The sequence below is a fragment of the Varanus komodoensis genome, unplaced genomic scaffold, assembly GCF_004798865.1.
Source record: "Varanus komodoensis strain SLA01 unplaced genomic scaffold, ASM479886v1 scaffold5, whole genome shotgun sequence".
NCBI lineage: Eukaryota > Metazoa > Chordata > Lepidosauria > Squamata > Varanidae > Varanus > Varanus komodoensis.
Window position 1 is genome coordinate 52,174,257 of NW_025336087.1, and position 19,809 is coordinate 52,194,065.

General features: G+C 40.0%; 1 protein-coding gene across 3 annotated transcripts in view; it reads left to right on the forward strand.

The window, feature by feature from the left end:
• The window catches only part of JAK2 (Janus kinase 2), an 89,918-nt gene that overhangs the window by 21,503 nt on the left and 48,606 nt on the right, over nt 1-19,809 (forward strand). The window contains exon 3 of one of the 3 annotated variants that reach the window (XM_044446693.1): nt 12,684-12,934. In XM_044446693.1, the coding sequence (XP_044302628.1) occupies nt 12,715-12,934 (220 nt within the window). In that variant the 5' untranslated portion in view covers nt 12,684-12,714. Of the gene's footprint in view, nt 1-12,683; nt 12,935-19,809 lie in introns of those variants that run through there. The other 2 variants (XM_044446695.1, XM_044446694.1) reach the window with 2 other exon arrangements.

Below are 19,809 nucleotides of genomic sequence, written 5' to 3' on the forward strand. Positions count from 1 at the left end.
ATGGTTTCTTAAACTTGAATGATGGTGATGATAAATAATGCAATGAATCAAAATGAAAAATACAACAATATCAAAGAATAACAAATATCAAACAATATACAAATCAACAATATCAAAATAAATAATGCATCAATATTGAAAAAACAATAAAATAAGAGCAATAAACCCACAGTAACCCTGATAGAAAATCTGACACCCAAACCAGTTCCGAACTGGTGTTGCCCTGTGCAGTGGCTGGCTATGAAGGAGCAGCCACTTGAGGGCTCCACCTGGTCTCCGCCACCACTCCACAGCAGCAGCTGTTATGGCCGTGCCCCTTTCCTCCTCTCCCTGGCACTGGTGCTCTCTCCATACAAGCACTGGGGGAGGCTCACGGGTGTCAACAGGAGCACCAGAAGCTACATTGCTCCACAGTGGGTGTAACATTGATGGTTACAGCAAAGGCAGGCAGGCATAGGTGTTGGCCTACATGCGGCTTGTAGACCAGACTATGGGAGATCAGATACTATAGTTGGTCCTGTGCATTGGCAGGTGTTGGGGTGCAGGACTCCTGCCCAAATGGAAAAACCATGAATATCTTTGGGCCACCCCTAACTCTAACACAACCTTAACGCTTAATACTCTTGACCATGCATGTACTGGATTGCTTCTCCCTCTATATTTTAGAGCTTGGTCTGATCCAGCAGGGCTCTCCTTCCTCATTTATTACATTATTACATCCCTGTCACTCATGAGTTGCTCCTCTTTGCATCAAGGAAATGTCGGAGGCATTTCTCTCTCCAGATGGATGGGGCAAGAAGGTCTTCCCTCTCTCACCTTGCATGTCCTCTCTCCTGTGGTGATGAAGATTTTCCACAGTTGACTGTAAACTTTTTTAAAAATCCCATTTAATTATTGAAGGCAAACTCATGAATAATCAAATCCTGGGGTAGTTAAACCCACACAAGTGAGGTTTGACTATACTTAATTGGTCTGCTTACTTGGCTTGACAAGGAAACCACTGGGTTGATGAACCCAGATCCCTCCTCCTCTGCCCCTCCTCATTCTACAGTGGCTTCTCCTGAACCAGAGGTGGTTTCACCAGTTGCTTGGCTTGTTAACCTTGTCATTTCAGTAAGGCATTCCAGCCCTTCCTCTTCTTCATCTAGCTCACCTTTGGAGCCTGAGCTTTCCACCTTGGAATGCTGCATTCTGAGAGAATAAGAATTAATTGTAACTGTACTAACAGTATTTATGAACATTAGAGAACCTGAGCCCACATTGTTTTACATTTTTGTTTAATGTAGCTTTTCTGAGCCCTGCTCAGATTCCCTTATATATGAAGATATCAAATATATTCTGCCAACCACATAGTTCCTTGTCAGAAATTTCTGGTGGCAGCACTTGGCAGGAGAAAGTAAATTTTGGTAGCAAGGTCACCTTTATTGCAGCCCATCACACCAACGAGGATATGTTTTGCTTTCCCTGCCTTTTAAGGTCAGATTCTATCTGATACAGGAATGACTGAGAGTTAAGCCATTCTAGTTTGGAAAGGTTCTTAAGAATAGTCACATTCAAGTATTTCAACCATTTTTAACTTATAGTGAAGCCTGGTAGAGTGTGGATTTGTTACTAGCCTCCTGGAGGGGTATTAAAGAAAAGTAGTTCTGATTTAGTACTGTATAATTAATTTTGAATCCTGCCACCTCCTCTCTTGTTCTTTCTGGATCAGTGAAACTGATACCACAGGATTAGTAAGGGATAGGGCAACTTCATCTGCAAACATCTTAAGAAGGAATAATTCACCTCCAACCTTTTTATAGAGGGATTGACTTCCATTGCCTGATCCTAAGGAGAGGGCTGATAAAAGCAGAAAGGGAGGCACTCCTACCTAGTCTCATAATTAAGCCTTATCAGCAGCACAGGAATCACATTGACCCTGATGGCTGTATAAGGTAGTTGATATAATCCATATGGCATTCATAAACTCAATGCCCTATTTGCATTTTTGAGTAATCTTATTAAGAAAGGCTCTTCAAAGTGATGAGAGGCCTAGGAGGCATTCTGTGTCAGGATCACAAGCTGTCACGTTTAAGTATTGTAATATTTATTAGGATAGATGACATTAAGAAGTTGTTGGACAGGGTGTTATGTCCCAATTTAGAAGCATGCCTGCAAATGTACTTTAAACCCTCAGGACAAAGACTCCAAATCATTAACTTTTTCCACTCAGTTAATGTTTTGTTTGTTTACAAGAAGAACCAGACCAAACAGCAACTGTATGCTGACAATGTATTTGCTTTTACAAAATAAGCTCTAGCGAAACCATATTGATGATACATAGGTAAATACAGATTGCTTGGTTTAGATGTGGAAATGGCTGTCACTGGGAAGTCTTGGTGAGCAGACTCATCAAAATTCCTTATAAAAGGACTTTTAACTGTTGGGAGAGCTACGATGCAGCTACAGTATTGCTGCTTTTTGAAAACCAGAAGTTCCTCTCCATATTCATTTGACTCTATTTAACATACTAGGCAGTTTTAGGAAGAAAATAAGCTTATTAAATTTCTGTACATTTAATGCAATGCAGACTGTTGTTAATCTTACAATAAGTGTTTACATTAGTGGTTGACTCTCCTCTTTTTCTTTCTTTTTTCAAGTGGTGTTTATTTCCAGAGCCTTGGCTTGTTTTTGTGGTTTTCCATTTTCTGTCAAGCTGCACTGCTAGAGATAACGGTGATCTTTGCCATGCAAGTTGTCTTCTGTCTACATTATGAGCTAGCGGTCTTGTTAGATAGGCAGCAAGTCCACTAGGGGTAAATAATGAATTAAATAAACCACTATAAAACATTGTATGTTGTACTTTTGTGGACTTCATATATCAACACTTTTGCACTTCGTTTGGTTATTTGTCCTCAGAATTGGTTGTTTGGCACATGGGTCATCTTCTCCTATTAGAAGAGTTGCCACCACTTGAAAGATTGCACTTGGTATTAACTGTGTCACCTCTGTGAAATCCTTGCTGTACCTTGTAGTACACGTGATGGAGGTTCTTTGGCAGAACATGGGTACCTGTTGCCCTGAATATGTTATCAGATTACAACTCCTGTCAGTCCCAGCCAGCCTGGTTAATGATCAGGGATGGTAGGAAATTGTAGTCTAGTAAGCTCTGGGGGTTGTGAGTTCCCTGCCTGTGTTGTACAGGGTTAGGGTTTGTTCTTTGAAATACAGGAAAAGTATAAGTTCTCTGAAATACAAAGTTCAGTATAAATTCTTTGAAATACAAGAAAAGAGAAGTATGGTACTAACTGTGGTTCAGACATTTTTTGTTAAAGATATTAACTCTTTATTCACTCTGTTAATGAGAAATGTTGCAGATGTTGAAAAGACAATACCTAGTTGATGATTTCACAATTAATTTCTTTTTGAAATCAATGCAGATAGGACAGCCTTCCTAACTCCCTGCTCCAATCAGAAATGCAAAATGGATATATGAAGTTATATCCCTAATGAGACCAATTGCATTTGACTGGAATAGTGGGAGACTGCTCATTGTGTCCCATATCAGGGCGGTCTGTTTTATTGAATTGCAGCCAAGGAAAAAGGTTTTAGTATTTCAGTGATCTCTTAGGCGCTCAAGAATGGTGTTGTATTAAGCATTGACATTTTAGTAAACATTTACATTGCACTTTAGGATCCAGGTCTTCTGTGGGGAAAATGTGTTTTTAAAATCTGTTTCATAAAGGCTTGAACAAGCCTCACCCATACTTTCCTTCCTGTTTTTAATCCATTATGAAATGGCTGTGCAAACTGCCTAAGTAACAACAAACTGCACAGTTGACATTCAATTGTGTGTTAGCAAGTTCTTAAAGGAATAGGGAAGGCATACTTTAGATCATATGCTGCTATTTCTTGGTATCTATTTGTGATGTGCCTTCACAGATTGTAGAATTCTTTGATTCCTACCGCTAGATGTTTTCCATCTATGAAGAATCCTGTGCATGGATTGTAATGTGTCTTGGTCCAATGCATGACCATTTTGTGTAAATGCAAAGTAACCTTGCCTTTCCAGAGGGGCCACTGACCAACCCACCTCCATTGATTACAAGTTGACTGGAAAATATATTACTAATATATTGAGGCTAATTGAATAGTCCACTGGAGCAATTAGAAAAGACAAAACTTTTGTTGAGTAATGCAGTCACTGAGGTTTTGTATCGTCATCAGTAATTATAACACTGATCTATTACAAAGAGAATAGGTGTATGCTGGGAGCATGCTTGATAGGAAACACTTGTGATGATTACCTGCTTTAGTTATTATATTGACATAGGAACTAGAGCAGTACACCTTTCTTAATTTTGTGTGTTGAAGCCTCATTTCTAGACTGTTGAATTGTGAACACTATTGTACACTCAAAGATTCAGTCTCCCATCTTCATCTGAAATGCACTTTTAGTAAGCATGCTTAAAGTCTCCTCCTTACAATACAGTCTTATCCATGTCTGTTCAGAAGTATGCCCCATTAGGTTCAGTTGGATTTACCACCAGTTAAAGACTCCCTGGAGAAGAGCCTAATGTTGGGAACAATAGATGGCAAAAGAAGAAGGGGACGGCAGAGAATGAGGTGGTTAGATGGAGTCACTGAAGCAGTTGGTGTGAGCTTAAGTGGACTCCGGGGGTGGTGGAGGACAGGAAGGCCTGGAGGAGTGTTGTCCATGGGGTCGCGATGGGTCGGACACGACTGCGCGACTAACAACAACAAAAGCATGCTTAAGTTTGTAGCCTCGCTCATGCAGAGTTTTGGCTGTTGGGCAGTATAGAAATATAAGAAATATTCATGTGCAAATTAGTCTAATATCCTTTTCCTCCATTAAAACTTCAGATTCTCATGCTTACTCAGAGGTTTACTTAAGCATGTATGTTCAGTTTTAGACAGTGATCCCTCCTGTTTAAAATCAGATAACTGCATTTTACCATTGAGTATGCTCTTTATCTCCCAATTACATGATTCCATGACATAGTGCAGCCTACAGGTAAATTCAGTACAAATTCCCCATTAGCTCTTATTTGAACTATGGAACATTGCAAATGTAGCTTTATATTTATTACTCATACCACCAGACATTTGATTTGAATAAAATAAACCTCTGTGTTGGCAGTGCTTGAGAAAAAAGCATAATCAAATCCTGGTAGGAGCAAATGTTTAGTTAAAAAGATTCTTTCAACTGTTGTCAGTAGCAGACACAAAGGAACAGTGAAATTTACATAATCGGCCAGTATTTACCATAATATGTTTATTAGGTTGTCATGCTTTGGAGAACTGGACAATGTCAGCTCTAACTCAGATATGGTACTGGATATAATTCAAATTCAAGTGTGGAAAATTCAGGTTCTGCAGTTGCAGGACTAGCTTTTTAACAGCAACCTAGTGGTAGTATTCTATGCAAATGCAATTAGATTTATTTAACGCTTTCTGTGACTCATGGCTCATCCTTCAAAAATTATTAGTTGATTTGAATGCATATGTTTAATTTTCAAAGAGCAGTTGTCGTATCTGTTTTTGAAAGGAGCCAGTCTTAGAATGGATGAGAAAACTTTGCAAACCTTATGGAATACATATCCATGCTCTTCCCTGAAAACTTCAGATGTTTGTTATTTTGAAAAAGTGGTTGGTTGGTGTGTTGAGTGGTAGCATAAACCCCTGATTACACCATGCACACACTAGAGGCAGGCATTATCCTGTTTGGGGAACCCAGCTGTTTGCAGCAAGCAATTATTTTTTTTCAACTGATTTATATGATACAATTTATTTGTATTGTAAGCTTTTCCCCCTCTTTCTAATTTTTTGTTGTTATTGATATAGTATGGTGTGGTATTAAGTTAGTAAAAATAATTATTATTTTAAAAAGATAAAGTCATTTATGAACTATGGAAGTTATATAAACATATGAAGGGTGAAACTTGCATTTAGGGTTCATAAAAGCCATGTGACTGGCTAACTGAGACCTTATCTGGCCTGCAATAATTACAAAGTGGATTCATATGCACAAGTGTTTTTATGTACTAAAATATCTTGTCTTCCAGATGCATTAAATCCTGTTAGTTCACAATGTGTTTAAAACCTCATGATGTCTAAACAATTATATTTTGTTTCCATTTATTCTAACCATTCAGCAAATAAACTGTGATTAAGCCATACAAAAAAGAAAGAAAGAAAACAGCAAACAGAAGACAGAATTTAAAAATCCTAAAAAGAAATGAAAGAAAAGGAAAACTGCACATGGATGTGTGCGATCTTGAGGAAGAGGGACAGATAAGAAACATGTACAGTACACCCCTCCTGCTCTGGGCAGTTTCTTTGCCAGAAAAGGGAAAGCTTCAGAGACACACACAGGGCTGGTTGGCATTTGGCCGGATCCATGTGGCTCCCTTATCCCATGTGAAAAGAGGAAGCTGCTTAAAAATTTCATTTAATTTATGTGACTTGTGGAAGCCTTGGTTATCAGAGCAATGAACTGCCCACATTGCACAGTGCTACCACTTCTTATTTCTATGGATGTGGTTCTTAAGCATTAGGATCTGGATACCATGTACTGTTCTTTTTTAATGTAGTCGTGCTCTGTGTCATTGCACTTCAGTGGTTGCATTAAGGGCAAGCCAGTTCAGTGCCAACTTCATGTGGCAAGGAAAAGGAGCTCCTAGTCAAGTCATTCACAGGCAGGTGCAGTGAAAAGTGAAGAATATCTGTTCCTCACTGAATCCCCCCAGCCCTGCTTTCTTCATCTTAAATTGCTAAGTGTTATTTAATATAGTAGGGGAGAACATTATGAAAGAAATGGATATGTGATTAATAGTTCAGTATCTGTTGACAAAACAGAGGAAGCCATTTGTCTAATGAAATGGGGAATTAATCTTGAATGTAATACCCATGTTAAGAGAAATAACTTATTCTAGATTATCAGTTACCATGCTTTTTCTACAACATGAATATCGTATACTGTTAATTGATATGTGGTGCATGCTAAATTTTAAGCCAAAAACTTTGATCACAGTTGGCACAATCTTGCAATCATTTTGTTAAACTATTATGAATTGAGCACCATGGATTATGATACTAATTCAAAATGTCTTTGGTGCTCCTGGAACTACATTACAAATTCCTGAAGTATAGCCATGGCATGAAACTAGGTTAAAATTCTGTGAAAACTTAAGTTCTGGCTGCTGGGAATACCCAAGTTCAAAATAATTATGTAGCATATGAGCTGTGAAGGATGAATATTAACAACAAATGAGATTTATTATGCTTTTTAAAAATACATACAAGCAGAGGCTTAATTCTCTGCTGCTTCCTTCTGAATTCTGAAATGAAAGTCTGTTCTTAAAATTGCTGTAAGCATTTCATAATCAGTGCGGTATGTGCACATTTTTTCACTTGACTATCAATACTAGACTGTAATGAGCCAGTCTAAAGTGTCAGAACTATTTGGATCATTGATAATTGCAACATCTTAGGGAACATTTTCCCAAGGTATTTGGCCCTTATAGTTTCTACAGCAGTTACAAAACAGATGAGTACATCATTAGTACTTCCCCAGTACCTTTAATGCTTGATTAATAGTTCAGTGTTAAATAAAATAAAACTCTTCAATTGTGCTTTTCTAGAATCTATGACTGCTGCCATTTAAAAACCATTTTGTATCTATGACATGCACATGTGGGATCTGTTTTGCCTCTGTGTTTAGCTTCCTTACATGGGAAGAGTTTGTGAAGCAGCTTTAGAGACTCTTCTTGAATCTTGAGTCATATAACTCCTAGTCAGTCTCAAAGATGGATTTCCATTAGAGTTAAAATACTTAATTAGTAATTAATTTAATACTTAAGTACTTAATTTAATTAATACTTAAACTTTAAAATTCTTAGGTATACTCTCTTCTTGGTTAATTAACTCCTTTTAAAATATTTTCTTGAAAACATTCAAAATATTGAAAACACTTTTTCAACTACAGAAGCATAACAGCCAAAACCATTTCCCCTTTCGTTTGCTCATGCCATGTATAATGTGTTCTTCTAGCATCTGTGTATTCTATACATGAGGAAGTTCACATAAAAAGCATATTTCAGAAATCCATCAACTTGGAACAGTGTTGCTACAGATTGCTTAAATGGTAAGGTGAGAAACAGTAGACTAGCTCAGGAATGTCCTCTGTCTGTATGGCCTTGGGTAGGATCACACAACGACTGGGTTCACCCTGGGTTCACCCATGCACTTGGTCATGGCTTATATGGCATCCACAAGTGCTATCCTGAATATTCAAGCTGTGACTTCTCATGTCTTCCAAATACAGGAAGTATGGGTTTTGTGTGTAAGTCAGGTTTAACCCTTGCGTAAGCCACAGCCCACAGTAAGCCCTGGCTACAACATGAGCATTTGAAATAACTCCCAGCCTGTGCTGCAGCTCATCATGGCTTGCCACAGTGGGCCATTTGTTTACATGAACTGGCCCATTGTGTATAATAGTGTCTTGTTCAAGCAGAGAGAAAATTAGCAAGAGATGCAATCCAAGTTGCCTGATATCTGCTAACTATTGGCTAAGGAGTGAGCTTCAGAAGCAGAAGGAAGAGTGGAGATGATAGAAGTCTGCTCTAACCATTTCAGTTGGGGTTCCCATTCATCATATTTATTTTAAATGCTACCAAATTATATTCATGAGACCTGCAAAATATCTCAAGTTTTCAGGAAAGTTTAACCAGAAAAAATGGTGCATCATTGGAATAGTATAGGCTCCCCCAAATTAACTTAATTTCAGAAATGTTAAGATGACGCATTCTTGTTAAGATCTTCATTTAGTCCACATTTCAATTAAATTGCTTGAGTGCAATGCTGTATTCTCAGAGATCAGATTTTAACAATTCCTTGCAAATTAACCCAACCAAGACATCATGAGCAAAGATGTTTGCTTAAAAACAAGGTTAGCTGTTTCCTAAAAAAACCTAATTTGGTTCTCTGTATCTTCTAGTAAATTATGTACTTTCTGGCAAAGTAATAAATGTAAAGATTGGGTCTTAACAATGTGGTATGGAGAAAGTTCAGTCTGTTCTGGTTGAGGTTGCACTCCCTTTGAAAGAGCAAGTTCATAGCTTGGGGGTGCTCCTTGAGTCCTCTTTTTCACTTGAGACTTTGGTGCCTCAGTGGCATGGAATCCCTTCTGCTAACTTTGGCTAGTGGCCCAGTTAAGTCTTTTTATCGGAACATGGATAGCATGGTTTTAGTAGTTTACACATGACAGAGTGAGCTCCCATGCTTTGTCCCAGCTTCTGACAACAACCTTGCAGTTTGAAAGCATATAAATGCAAGTAGAAAAATATGTACCACTTCGGTGGGAAGGTAACAGTGTTCTGTGCACCTTGGTGTTTAGTCACGGTGGCCACATGACCATGGAAACTGCGGACAAATGTTGGCTCCCTCAGCTAGGAAATGGAGATGAGCACTGCCCCCAAGAGTCAGACATGATGGGACTTTAATGTCACGGGGAAACCTTTACCTTTACCTTAATCTCTAAATGAGACTATTGCAAAGTACTCTACTTCAGGCCATCCTTGAAAAAATGTTTGGAAGTAACAGCTTGCACAAAATAATAATCAGGATCATAAGATTCAAACATATAACACTACCTCTGGCCCACTTTGCATTGGTTGCCAATATGTTTCCAAGCCCTATTCAAGGTCCTAGTTTAACCCTTAAACCCTAAAGACTTGTTACCGTAAGACATAACAGAATGCTTCTCCAGTTGGGGCCTGCCTCTGCCACCTCTGAGGGAAGTTTGGGTAGTAACAACTAGGAGAAAGGCCTTTTCAGTGGCTGCCCCACAAGCATGGAACAAACTTTCCACTGTGGCCCATGTGGCACCAACCCTATTTATTTAAAACATTTTTCCCATTGTACATCTGAAAATGGATCTCTAGGCTGCTTACAAAAGACCAAGACATCTCATACCTTTTGTCCTGGCACCAAAATGAATAAAGGGGTGCATCAGCAGCAGATGCATCTCTCTGAGGAGCAGATTCCATAGGCAGGTGGTACCACAGAAAAGGCCATTCCCTGGGTAGCTACTTTTCTAACCTCTTTCAAAGAGGGCTTCCCAAAATGGACCTCAGTGGAAGATCTTAAAGTACTGAAGGAGATAACCCTTCAGATATCCTGGCCCTAAACAATTTAGAACTTTGTATGTCAAAGCTATCACCTTAAATCAGGCCCAGACGTCAATTGGAAGCCAGTCAAATTGGAATAGGACTGGTGTTATGTGATCTCAACTGCCAGTCCTAGTAAGCAGTCTTGTGGCTCTATTCTGTACCAATTCTGTATTCAAACCATTTTCAAGGGTTAACCCCACATAGAACACTTTACAGTAGTCCAATCAGGAGGTTACCAGAGCATGAATCACTGTTGCTAGGCATTGTCTGTCCAGGTAAGGATGCAGTTGATGGACCAGCCAAAGCTGGTGGAAGGTGCTCCTTGCCACAGAAGTCACCTGAGATTCTAGAAACAGCTCTGGATCAAGGAGCACTCCCAAACTGCGTGCCCTGTCCTTTAGAGAGATTGCAACCCCATCCAGCACAGAATGAATATAGTTCACCAGGAAAGGTGACCTGCCTACCAGCAGTACCTCCATCTTATCTGGATTAAACCTCAATTTATTGGCCCTCATCCAGTCCATCACACTGTCCAAGCGCTGATTTAGAACCATCACCACTCACCTGAAAAGGAGTAGATGAAAAGGAGAGATAGAGCTAGATGTCATCAGGGTACTGCTGACATCTCAGCCTAAACCTCTTGATGACCTCTCCCAGCAGTTTCATGTAGATGTTAGATAGTGTAGGGGATAGAATGCAACCCTGTGGAACTCTATGGCACAGAGCCTTAATCCATCAGCACCTCTTTGGGAAATTGGCCAGCCACATAGGAGTGGCTGACTCCCAACTTGGCCAGCCTATCCAAAAGGATACCATGGTCAATGGTATCAATAACCACCAAGACGTCCAGGAGAACCAACAGGGACATATTTCCCTTGTCTTTTTCTTGGCAAAACCAGGCTGTAAGCTGGACTGAAGTGGATCCATGTGATCAATTTCTCCAAGAGCAGCTCAAGTTTGCTGACTACCACCTGCTCTAATGCTTTGCCCAACAAAGGGGATATTGCTGTGTGACTAATGGGGCATGTTAAATCTAATAAACAAACAAACAATTGGCCACTGGCCTATCACTAGTGGCAACTTCCAGGTCCAGGTTCATCCTCTTCAGAGGTCTGATGACTACGTCCTTCAAAAGGGACAGGCACTTGTCCCTCTGTCAGAAAGGCATTTACTACTTTCTGGATTGAGGCATGAAGCCCCTCCTTGACTTTGCTGATTAGCCATGAAGGGCCAGGGTCAAGTTTGCAGGTGGTGGGTTGAACTTGTTCAGGCACCTTTTCCACACCTTCAGGCCTCAATCATTGAAACTTATCCAGCAAAGGTGGACTAGACACCTCCGCTACAGGAACATTACTAACTGTAGACTTCAGTTTGTGATGAATCTGAGCAACTTTATCCTTGAAATGCTCTGTGAATTTGGTATACTGGGTCCCCAAGGATTCAACAGGACCCATCTTGGGCCCAGAATGTACAAGACCGTGAACCACTCAGAAAAGCTCCACTGGATAACATTGTGAGATGCAATGTTAGCAGAGAATTTCTTTGTCACTGCCCTCACCCACCAGAGTATAGGGTCAGTAATGAGCTCTAAGACACATTTGGTCAGATTCAGCATGGGGTTTTTTTCCGCCTGTGCTCTTGTCATCTCCCAGTCTGCTTCATAGCCTGCAAACCAGTTGTATTCCAGGGCTCTTACTTATCTTTTCAGCAGCAGGTTAAGATAGTCCTCTTTGAAAGGGAATTTAATCAACCCAAGTAATCCATCCAAGGCTCCAGCGAATGGGGTGGCATATAAGTGTGCTAAATAAATAAATAAAATATTAGGGTATATATTTAGCTGTCTAACAGGTCTTATGTCTTAATTTGTGTTACTTATTATACTTGTTTAATTTTAAATCTGTCTTTTATAATTTGTAGTATAATTGTATGACTGTTTACCTTTATTGTTTTCAATAATGTAGGCTTCTAGTATTTTATGAGCTGTTATAAACCACCCAGAGAGTTTCAGCTGCTCTAACTTGTATCCCAGCTTGAATCTGCAGTCACAGATGCCCAAGTTCTTTTTCGTCTTTAAGATTTGAGCCCTATTTTTAATCTCTTCTTCCTGTTCTTTAATAGCCACTGGAAATTGGCAACAATGCAAGCAGCCCATTTGCCAACAGAAAGCCAAAACTTTATCTTTTAAAACAATGTTGATGATGATGATGATTGACTTCTTGAATTTTTAAAAACAAAGCAGATTAATCACATTATGTACCTAGAATAGAGAACTTTTATTCGTTTCATTCCCATATTTTTCTAAACTGGTAAACAAAATACACCTCCCACATGGAGCTTAAAGAGGAGCATATAACTTAACCTGCCATGAGAGAGCAGCACTTGAATCTCAAATAAACTCTCACCTGTGGAATCTAAGCTCAGTGGTATTGCATTACATCTTCTCTGCTATTGCAAACTAATGCAAAATATTGCTACTGCCCTCTTAAGGCATCTCTTTTTACTATCTTACAGGGGAATACTTTGAACAGAACATAAAGATATCATGGCCTGCCTTACAATGACAGAGATGGAAGAGACAGCATCGTCTACTATTCACCAGAATGGTGGCATCATTGGCAATCCATCCATTTCTAGACAAATGGAGCCACTCTTTCAGGTTTATCTTTATCATTCCCCAGGAAAAACTGAAGGCAATTATCTGCAATTTCCAGCTGGGCAGTATGTTGCTGAAGAGATCTGTGTTGCTGCTTGTGAGGCTTGTGGTAAGATCATAGCCAATTTTCTATCTGGTAAAGCCATTGCATTTTGCTTTTGTGGGGATTTGAAAAGAAATGCATATCACAATTGTGTTTTGTGGCTCAGTTCAGGTTTTCTCTGAGGTTGTTAAGTTTGCTATTTGGCAGCATAATAAATGAGATTTGTTCAGATGAAATACTAAACTATGGTTTAACACTGTAGGGATGAACCTCTGGAGTCTGCATTTACCTCTTTTTCTGGTAATGCCAGAGGGTAACTTCCATTCACTATAGTTTAAAATTATTAGTTATATAAATCTAATGTAAACTGTGCTGTAGTGTAAAAGTTAACTTCATAAATGATGATCTAAAGTGGATTTTTTTAAAGTAAATCATAGATAAAACTAACCCAGTTTGTTTGGGTTTGTTTATAACAGTTGTCTGTGGTTAGTCAAAATCAATTATCTCTGGTTAGTCCACCCAGTCAAGTATAAAGATGAATCTTTCCAAAATCAAATTGCTAGTATTTCAAGAAGGCATGATGTTGTCATTATGGGGGCTTCAATTTCCCTGATATCTGTTGCGAGTCAAACTCTGCCAAACATGGCCCTTCTAAGAGATTCCTAACATGTGTTGTTGATAACTTACTCCAGCAGAAAGTAGAAGTAGGAATGAGACATATAGCTTTACTCAACCCAGTTCTAACTAACAGGGCAGACATAGTGGACAATGTAACTGCTACAACTACAGTTCCAACAAGGAAAAAGAGTAGTAGATAACAGAGGAAGCCCATGTGGCTTCACAAAAAAGTAAGAGATAATCTGGAAAAATAAGACGTGTATGGGAGGTGGAAGGAAGGCCAGGCTGCAAAGGAGGAATATAAGCAGGTAGCAAGGAACTGTAGGGATGACGTCAGGAAGGATAAAGTGATGAATGAACTGAGGCTAGTGAGGGTAGCTAAAAACAACAACAAAACCTTTTTCAAATACATCCAAAGCACATGACAGATGAAAGAGAAGGGAGTTCAGCTACTCACCATGGTGGAACAATGATAACAGATGACAAAGAAAAGTTGGAAGTGCTCAACTCTTAGTGTTCTGCAATAGCAGGGGGTTGGACACGATGGCTTTCTGGCCCATTCCAGTTCTACTATTCTTTAATTCTATGATTCTATGAAAATGAGTGTGCTGGCACAGGAGACGGGAATGTACTAGACCAAGGCTGGTGCATACAATGCTAAACCATGGTTTAGTGTGGTATCCAAACATAATGCTTGTCTGTCCTCTTGGAAGGAAAAGGAAAAGAGCAGATGCTGCAGGCAGTACCCACTGTAACCCATGCTTTTTGGAAACAGTGACCTCTTTTTGAAAGCCTGGACTCCATTTATTCTAGCAGCAATTGACATTCTCTGAATAAAACGGGATATTGTTCACAGTCAACAAGGGAAAAAAGATACTTAAAAAAGACCCTCTGTTTATCAGAGGGGGTGGTGAGGTGACAGCAAGCTATACCTAACTTTCCCTCATCTCAAAATTTCAAGCAACTGAGGAAGAATTTGCATCCTTTCAACATGTGTTCAGTAGAAGGTATAATAGAGCCTGGAGACTGCACATTTTTCTCACTATTGCTCACTATTTGAGCAAAACTATCCAGCATAAGGGGCATGCTGAAGTCACTAAAAATATTCTGTTTTGTAGAAAATATTTCTAAAACATTTTAAAGTATTTCCATCATGGAACATGCTTATAGAATGCAAAATCTCTGTTAAAATCATATTTTAGCATAATATCATCTGCTGCTAGATACTTTCTCTTTGCAACTCCTTTATGGCTATTTCTTATTTAACTTTACCAGGTGTTTTCTGATGAGGCACATGTCAGGTTTTGGCTGTTTTAAACCCTTTTTGGGAAGGTAATGATGGGGCCGGGTAAATTCCTAGGTGCTACACTTCCCTTAGAACTTCCATTCTGCTTCCTGGAGAACAGATAAAGTATCATGTGACTGGCAAATGTAATGTCTTTCTTCCTTCAGACAGGAGGAAAGGGAGATCCGGGCTTAGTCAGCCTGATTATAATGGCAAGGAATATACTACAACAGATGATAAAGAAGTTAATCTGTAACCTTCTTGACTACAATGCAGTGATTTGTACAAATTCGTATAGATTTGTCAAGGCAAAACTTAACTTTATTTCTATGAAGTGCCTGACTTGAGTTCTTCATTTTTTTGGTTATTAAACTGGTTATCTGTGGTCAGATGGTGATATTATTGGTGGATTCACAGCCTATTGGAAAACTGAAATTCTTCGTTGTGGTCTCTGTGCATCATACATGTGGGCTTTGCTGTCTTAGCCATTGACTTGGATTGCACATTTCTGGAGTAAACACCTAGGAATTGGCATGGTTTATGTGGAAGCAAGTGAGTGCACAGCCTCCCACCTTCCCACCACTTCCCATTTCAGAAGCAAGCCAGGAACACTCGGGATTATTGTCATGACACGAGGACCCAGCACTCTGGATTGTGTAGCACTGACCAACCCAGAGATTTTTGTGAGGTTTGCGCATCATAGGAACAATGCAGGGTTTTGGAAAACAAGTCCTGTAAGGAAAGATGGAAGAAATTATATTTAGCCTGGGGAACAGAAGACTGAAGGAATTGGGCAGCTGTCAGGAACAGAGGAGATATCACTGTATTCCTCAAATACCTGAAGGACACTCACATAAAAGAGAGGGGAAAAACTTGTTCTCTTTCCCAAGCAAGCATAACTAAATCTGATAATCTGGTAAGGGCAATGGTGCAATGGAAACTTTAAAGTGTATGTGTGGGGGGACGCTTCATGATAGTTTGAGCCGCATCTCAAAGCCACCCCCTCATCAAAGCCACATACCTTAAGCCACACCTGTTTTCAAGATTATGCAACCTATGATTATACAGTAAAAATGAGTTTTGTCTCTTTGTTTGAATTTCTGTTGAGTAATGAATGCAAGATGAGGGTATCTTTTTTGAGGTGAAACAATGACAGCTTGTAGAAGTTAACTCTTATTATCTTATTTCTTATGAATGAATGATTTTTAAAATTATGTTCGTACCCTGCTTTCCAACCAAAAAGCTCCCAGAATGGCTTATGTGGAATTAATAAGGCAGTTACTGCCCACAGGCTTCATTTGTAAAAACAAGACATACAAAGGGAAGGGAACAGGGAGGGAAGAAAAGGAAACCTATGTAGTTATATTCTCCAAGAGCAGCAGTCTGGATTGACAGTCACTGTTTAGTTTCTTTTAATTTTCTGTGGCCTCTGTAAGCAATGACTTTGAGTGTACATATGTGCGGGAGATCCAGAGTCCATAGTTTAGGGGTTCCAGTTTCTCAAAATATCCAGTCATCTTGTATTGCACTCTCATTGGATCTATGCTGAACCATGCATAAAGTAGCCTCAATGAAGTGAGAGGAACTTAAGGCTATCAGAAGCCATGGCTACTTTTTCCCGTTGATTCAAATGAATATACCCCAGTTACGATCCTTTATTCCACTTAAGCCATTATTTCTCCTAAATAATTCTGGGGCTAAGAGTCACTAGAAAACACCCTGTTTGCCCCACAGAGCTGCAATTTTCAGAATGCTTTATCAGTCAATCCCTCTTCCCTAGGAACTCTGGAAATTGCCTCTCTGTGTGAGGAATTGTCCACTAATGACATTGGGACCCTTGACAAACTGCTGTTGCCCAGATTCTTTGGAGAAATATCAGCTATTTAAAGTGGAATCGGAGTGTTATAGATGTGTGGTGTGAGTGCAGGGGGAATGGGAGGGAGTTTTTGGAACAGCAAAGGCAAGTTGACTGCATGTTGCCAAGGAGCAGAGGCTAAACATGAGAGAAAGTGTCACAGAAAGCACATATGCATACCTGGCAGGCTTCTCCAGATAGATAGTTCCCTAACTGTTGGGAACTGTTGAAAAAACACCCTTGTTCTTAACCAGTTCAACTCAGGACTTCAACACAGTGGCAGCTGTCAGCCATGAACCAGCAAAATTAAGTCTCTTGGGAGGTCAGGGGGAGGGACAATGACCCTGGCTTCACGGATCCAACAGTCCCCTCTCATGGCCCTCTCCACTACACCTTTGGTAAGGACAATTTGATAATGTAGTCCATTACTGGGCTTTCCCTCACTAGATGGGAGCCTCTACAAGCAAAGTCCCTTCAGCTCTGAATTTCTTGGAACGAGTGGGCATTGCATTGGATGACCACAGAAGTCCCATCCATAGCTATGATTCTGAGGTTGCCAGGATTGGGTTGTAGATAATACTGGGTGTTAAGTCAACACCTAGGTGTTGTTGCTCAGGTGGATTCAGTTTCCAGGAACACCTTTTATCAGCTTTGGCTGATTTATCAACTGCATCCCCACTTGGACAAGTAGCACATTGCCATGTTTATCCATGTGCAGGTAACCTCCTGCTTGGATTAGTGCAACATGCTTTACGTGGGGCTGCCTTTGAAAATGGCCCAGACACTGCAACTCATCCAAAATTGGGCAGCACACCTGCTAACAAGGATTGGCATTTGTGAGTATGGCATGCTGGTCTCACCCAGGCTACATTGGCTTCTGGTTGCTGTCTGGGCCCAATTCAAAATGCTTACAATAACACATAAAGCCCTAAATGGCTTGGAGCTGGGCTATTTGAGGGAGTGCCTCTCTTCATATATACCTACCCTGTCACTGCAGTTGTCATCCAAGGCCCTTCTCTGCATTCCCCCCGCCCATGAAATGAAGGGGGAGTGGCAAGGAGAAGGGCTTTTTCAATCGTGCCACCCCAATTATAGAACTCAATGCCACTTGAGAGTAGGTTGAAATCATGCTTATATTTCTTTAGGCACCAACTAAAGACTCTCCTGCTTTGCAGGCACTTCATTGGTTGAATCCATTGGCTCAATTTTAATGGATGGTTTTAAAGGTTTTTGAATAATGTTAATTGCTGCTGCCAGTTTATAATTTATATTTTTGCAATATTAAGGATTAATTATGATTGGCTGCTTGTATGTTATTGGTAGTTTTAATTGGTCTAATATGTTGTATCTCTCACTTCACTTCATTTCATTTCATTATTATTGGTTTTATCATAATTCTTGGTTTTATTGTATTGTAAACAAACAATTTATGATTATTTATTTATTTATTTGTGATATTTATATGCTGTCCTATTGCAAAAGCCTTAGGACAGCTTACATAACTGTTGATTTTATTGTACAGTTCAATAAATATTGCTTATATTGTAAGCTTTCCAGAGAGCATTATTGCTAATTGGGCAACACACAAATCAAATAAATAAATTCAGCTGCCCCCTTCAAGCCTGGTAAGTATTTAAATCAGATGCCTTTATGCGCACCAGCTAAAATCAAAATCCCAAATTGATCGCATGTGGGGCTATATCAAACAGAAAGAAAATAATACTCTTGCATACTCCGCCCCCCTCCCCCTTTTCACCAGACTGCACTTCATTTGAGCCTTAAGGCTTTGCTTTAACCCAAAATATATTGCATGAATACAATGATATCAGGAAAAGGCTAGATATCAGGAAAAGTTTCCTCACTGTCAGAGCAATATGGCAGTAGAAACAGTTTCCTAAAGAGGTTGTGGGCTCTCCCACATTAGAGACATTTAAAAAGAAACTGGACAGCCATCTGAGTGAGATGGTATAAATTGGTGTCCTGCAGCAGCAATGGGTTGGACCCAATGGCCTTCATGGCCCCCTCCAACTCTACTATTCTATGATTCTATGAATGCTCTTTTTTTGGAAGTCTGTTTTCACTAAATCTCTGCAAGTGAGTGTCCGTGCCATTGCTCCTGTCTGTGCTTCGCCTTGTCAGGCTTGGTTCTTGGATGACAAGGTGTTTGAGGACTGCAAACAGATTTGTGCAGTGAGTTGGCACAGAGGGATTAATGTTGAATTTTGATCACTTTCAGACAGAAAGTTCAGAGTGCCCTGGATGAGTTACAGTGCTGCTGTTCAGACATCATGGCTCACCTCACCACTGTTAAGGAAGATGAATGGTGGTCTGGCATTATCTCTCAACTAACAAGCCATGCTTTCTGATCAGCTGGGCCACGTAGAATTTGTGTCAAGAATGAGTCAGCAAGATGTACAAATTGAGTGACTGTAATTATGGCTGCCAACATTGCATCCTCAGGCTGCTGCACTCTGGAGATGGGAGTGAATTTATGAACATAAATGGTCACAAGATGGGAAGACAAAAACAAGGCAAGCCACTGTACAGTTTGTCAGTTGTATGTTTGGAAGCTCACATTGCTGGAGATGTAATCTGTGGCTAGTGCAAACTATGGTTTTGCATTTATCTCCTGCTAACCAACATTTCAGTGGTACTGCAAAGATAGAATGGGCTAATCTTAGAACTCACTCTTTTAAGAAGATCAGGATATATAATACTTTAATGCCTATTTAGTACATGTAAATGCCCCCTCTCTCTGTACATACATCCGTGTTTGTGTGTGTGTGTGAGAGAGCGAGAGCGAGAGAGAGTGCACACATGCACAAGAGTGAGCAAACAGTAAGAAAAAATATTACAGTGTGATTACAGGTACCACAAGTAGTTGCATTTTGACTCCTTTGCCTCTGCCCTTGTGTTATGCTTACACAAACTGATTTTATCTTGTAGCAGCCATATTTTTAAGGAATGCAGGTGGCACAGTGGTTTAAACCGCTGTGCTGCTGGGCTGGTTGATTGAAAGGTCATCGGTTCAAATCTGCACAACGGGGTGAGTTTCCGTTGCTCCGTCCCAACTCCTGCTGACCTTGTAGTTCGAAAGCATGCAAATGCAAGTAGATAAAAAGGTGCCACTTCGATGGGCAGGTAACAGCGTTCCGCGCACCTCGGTGTTTAGTCACGCCGTCC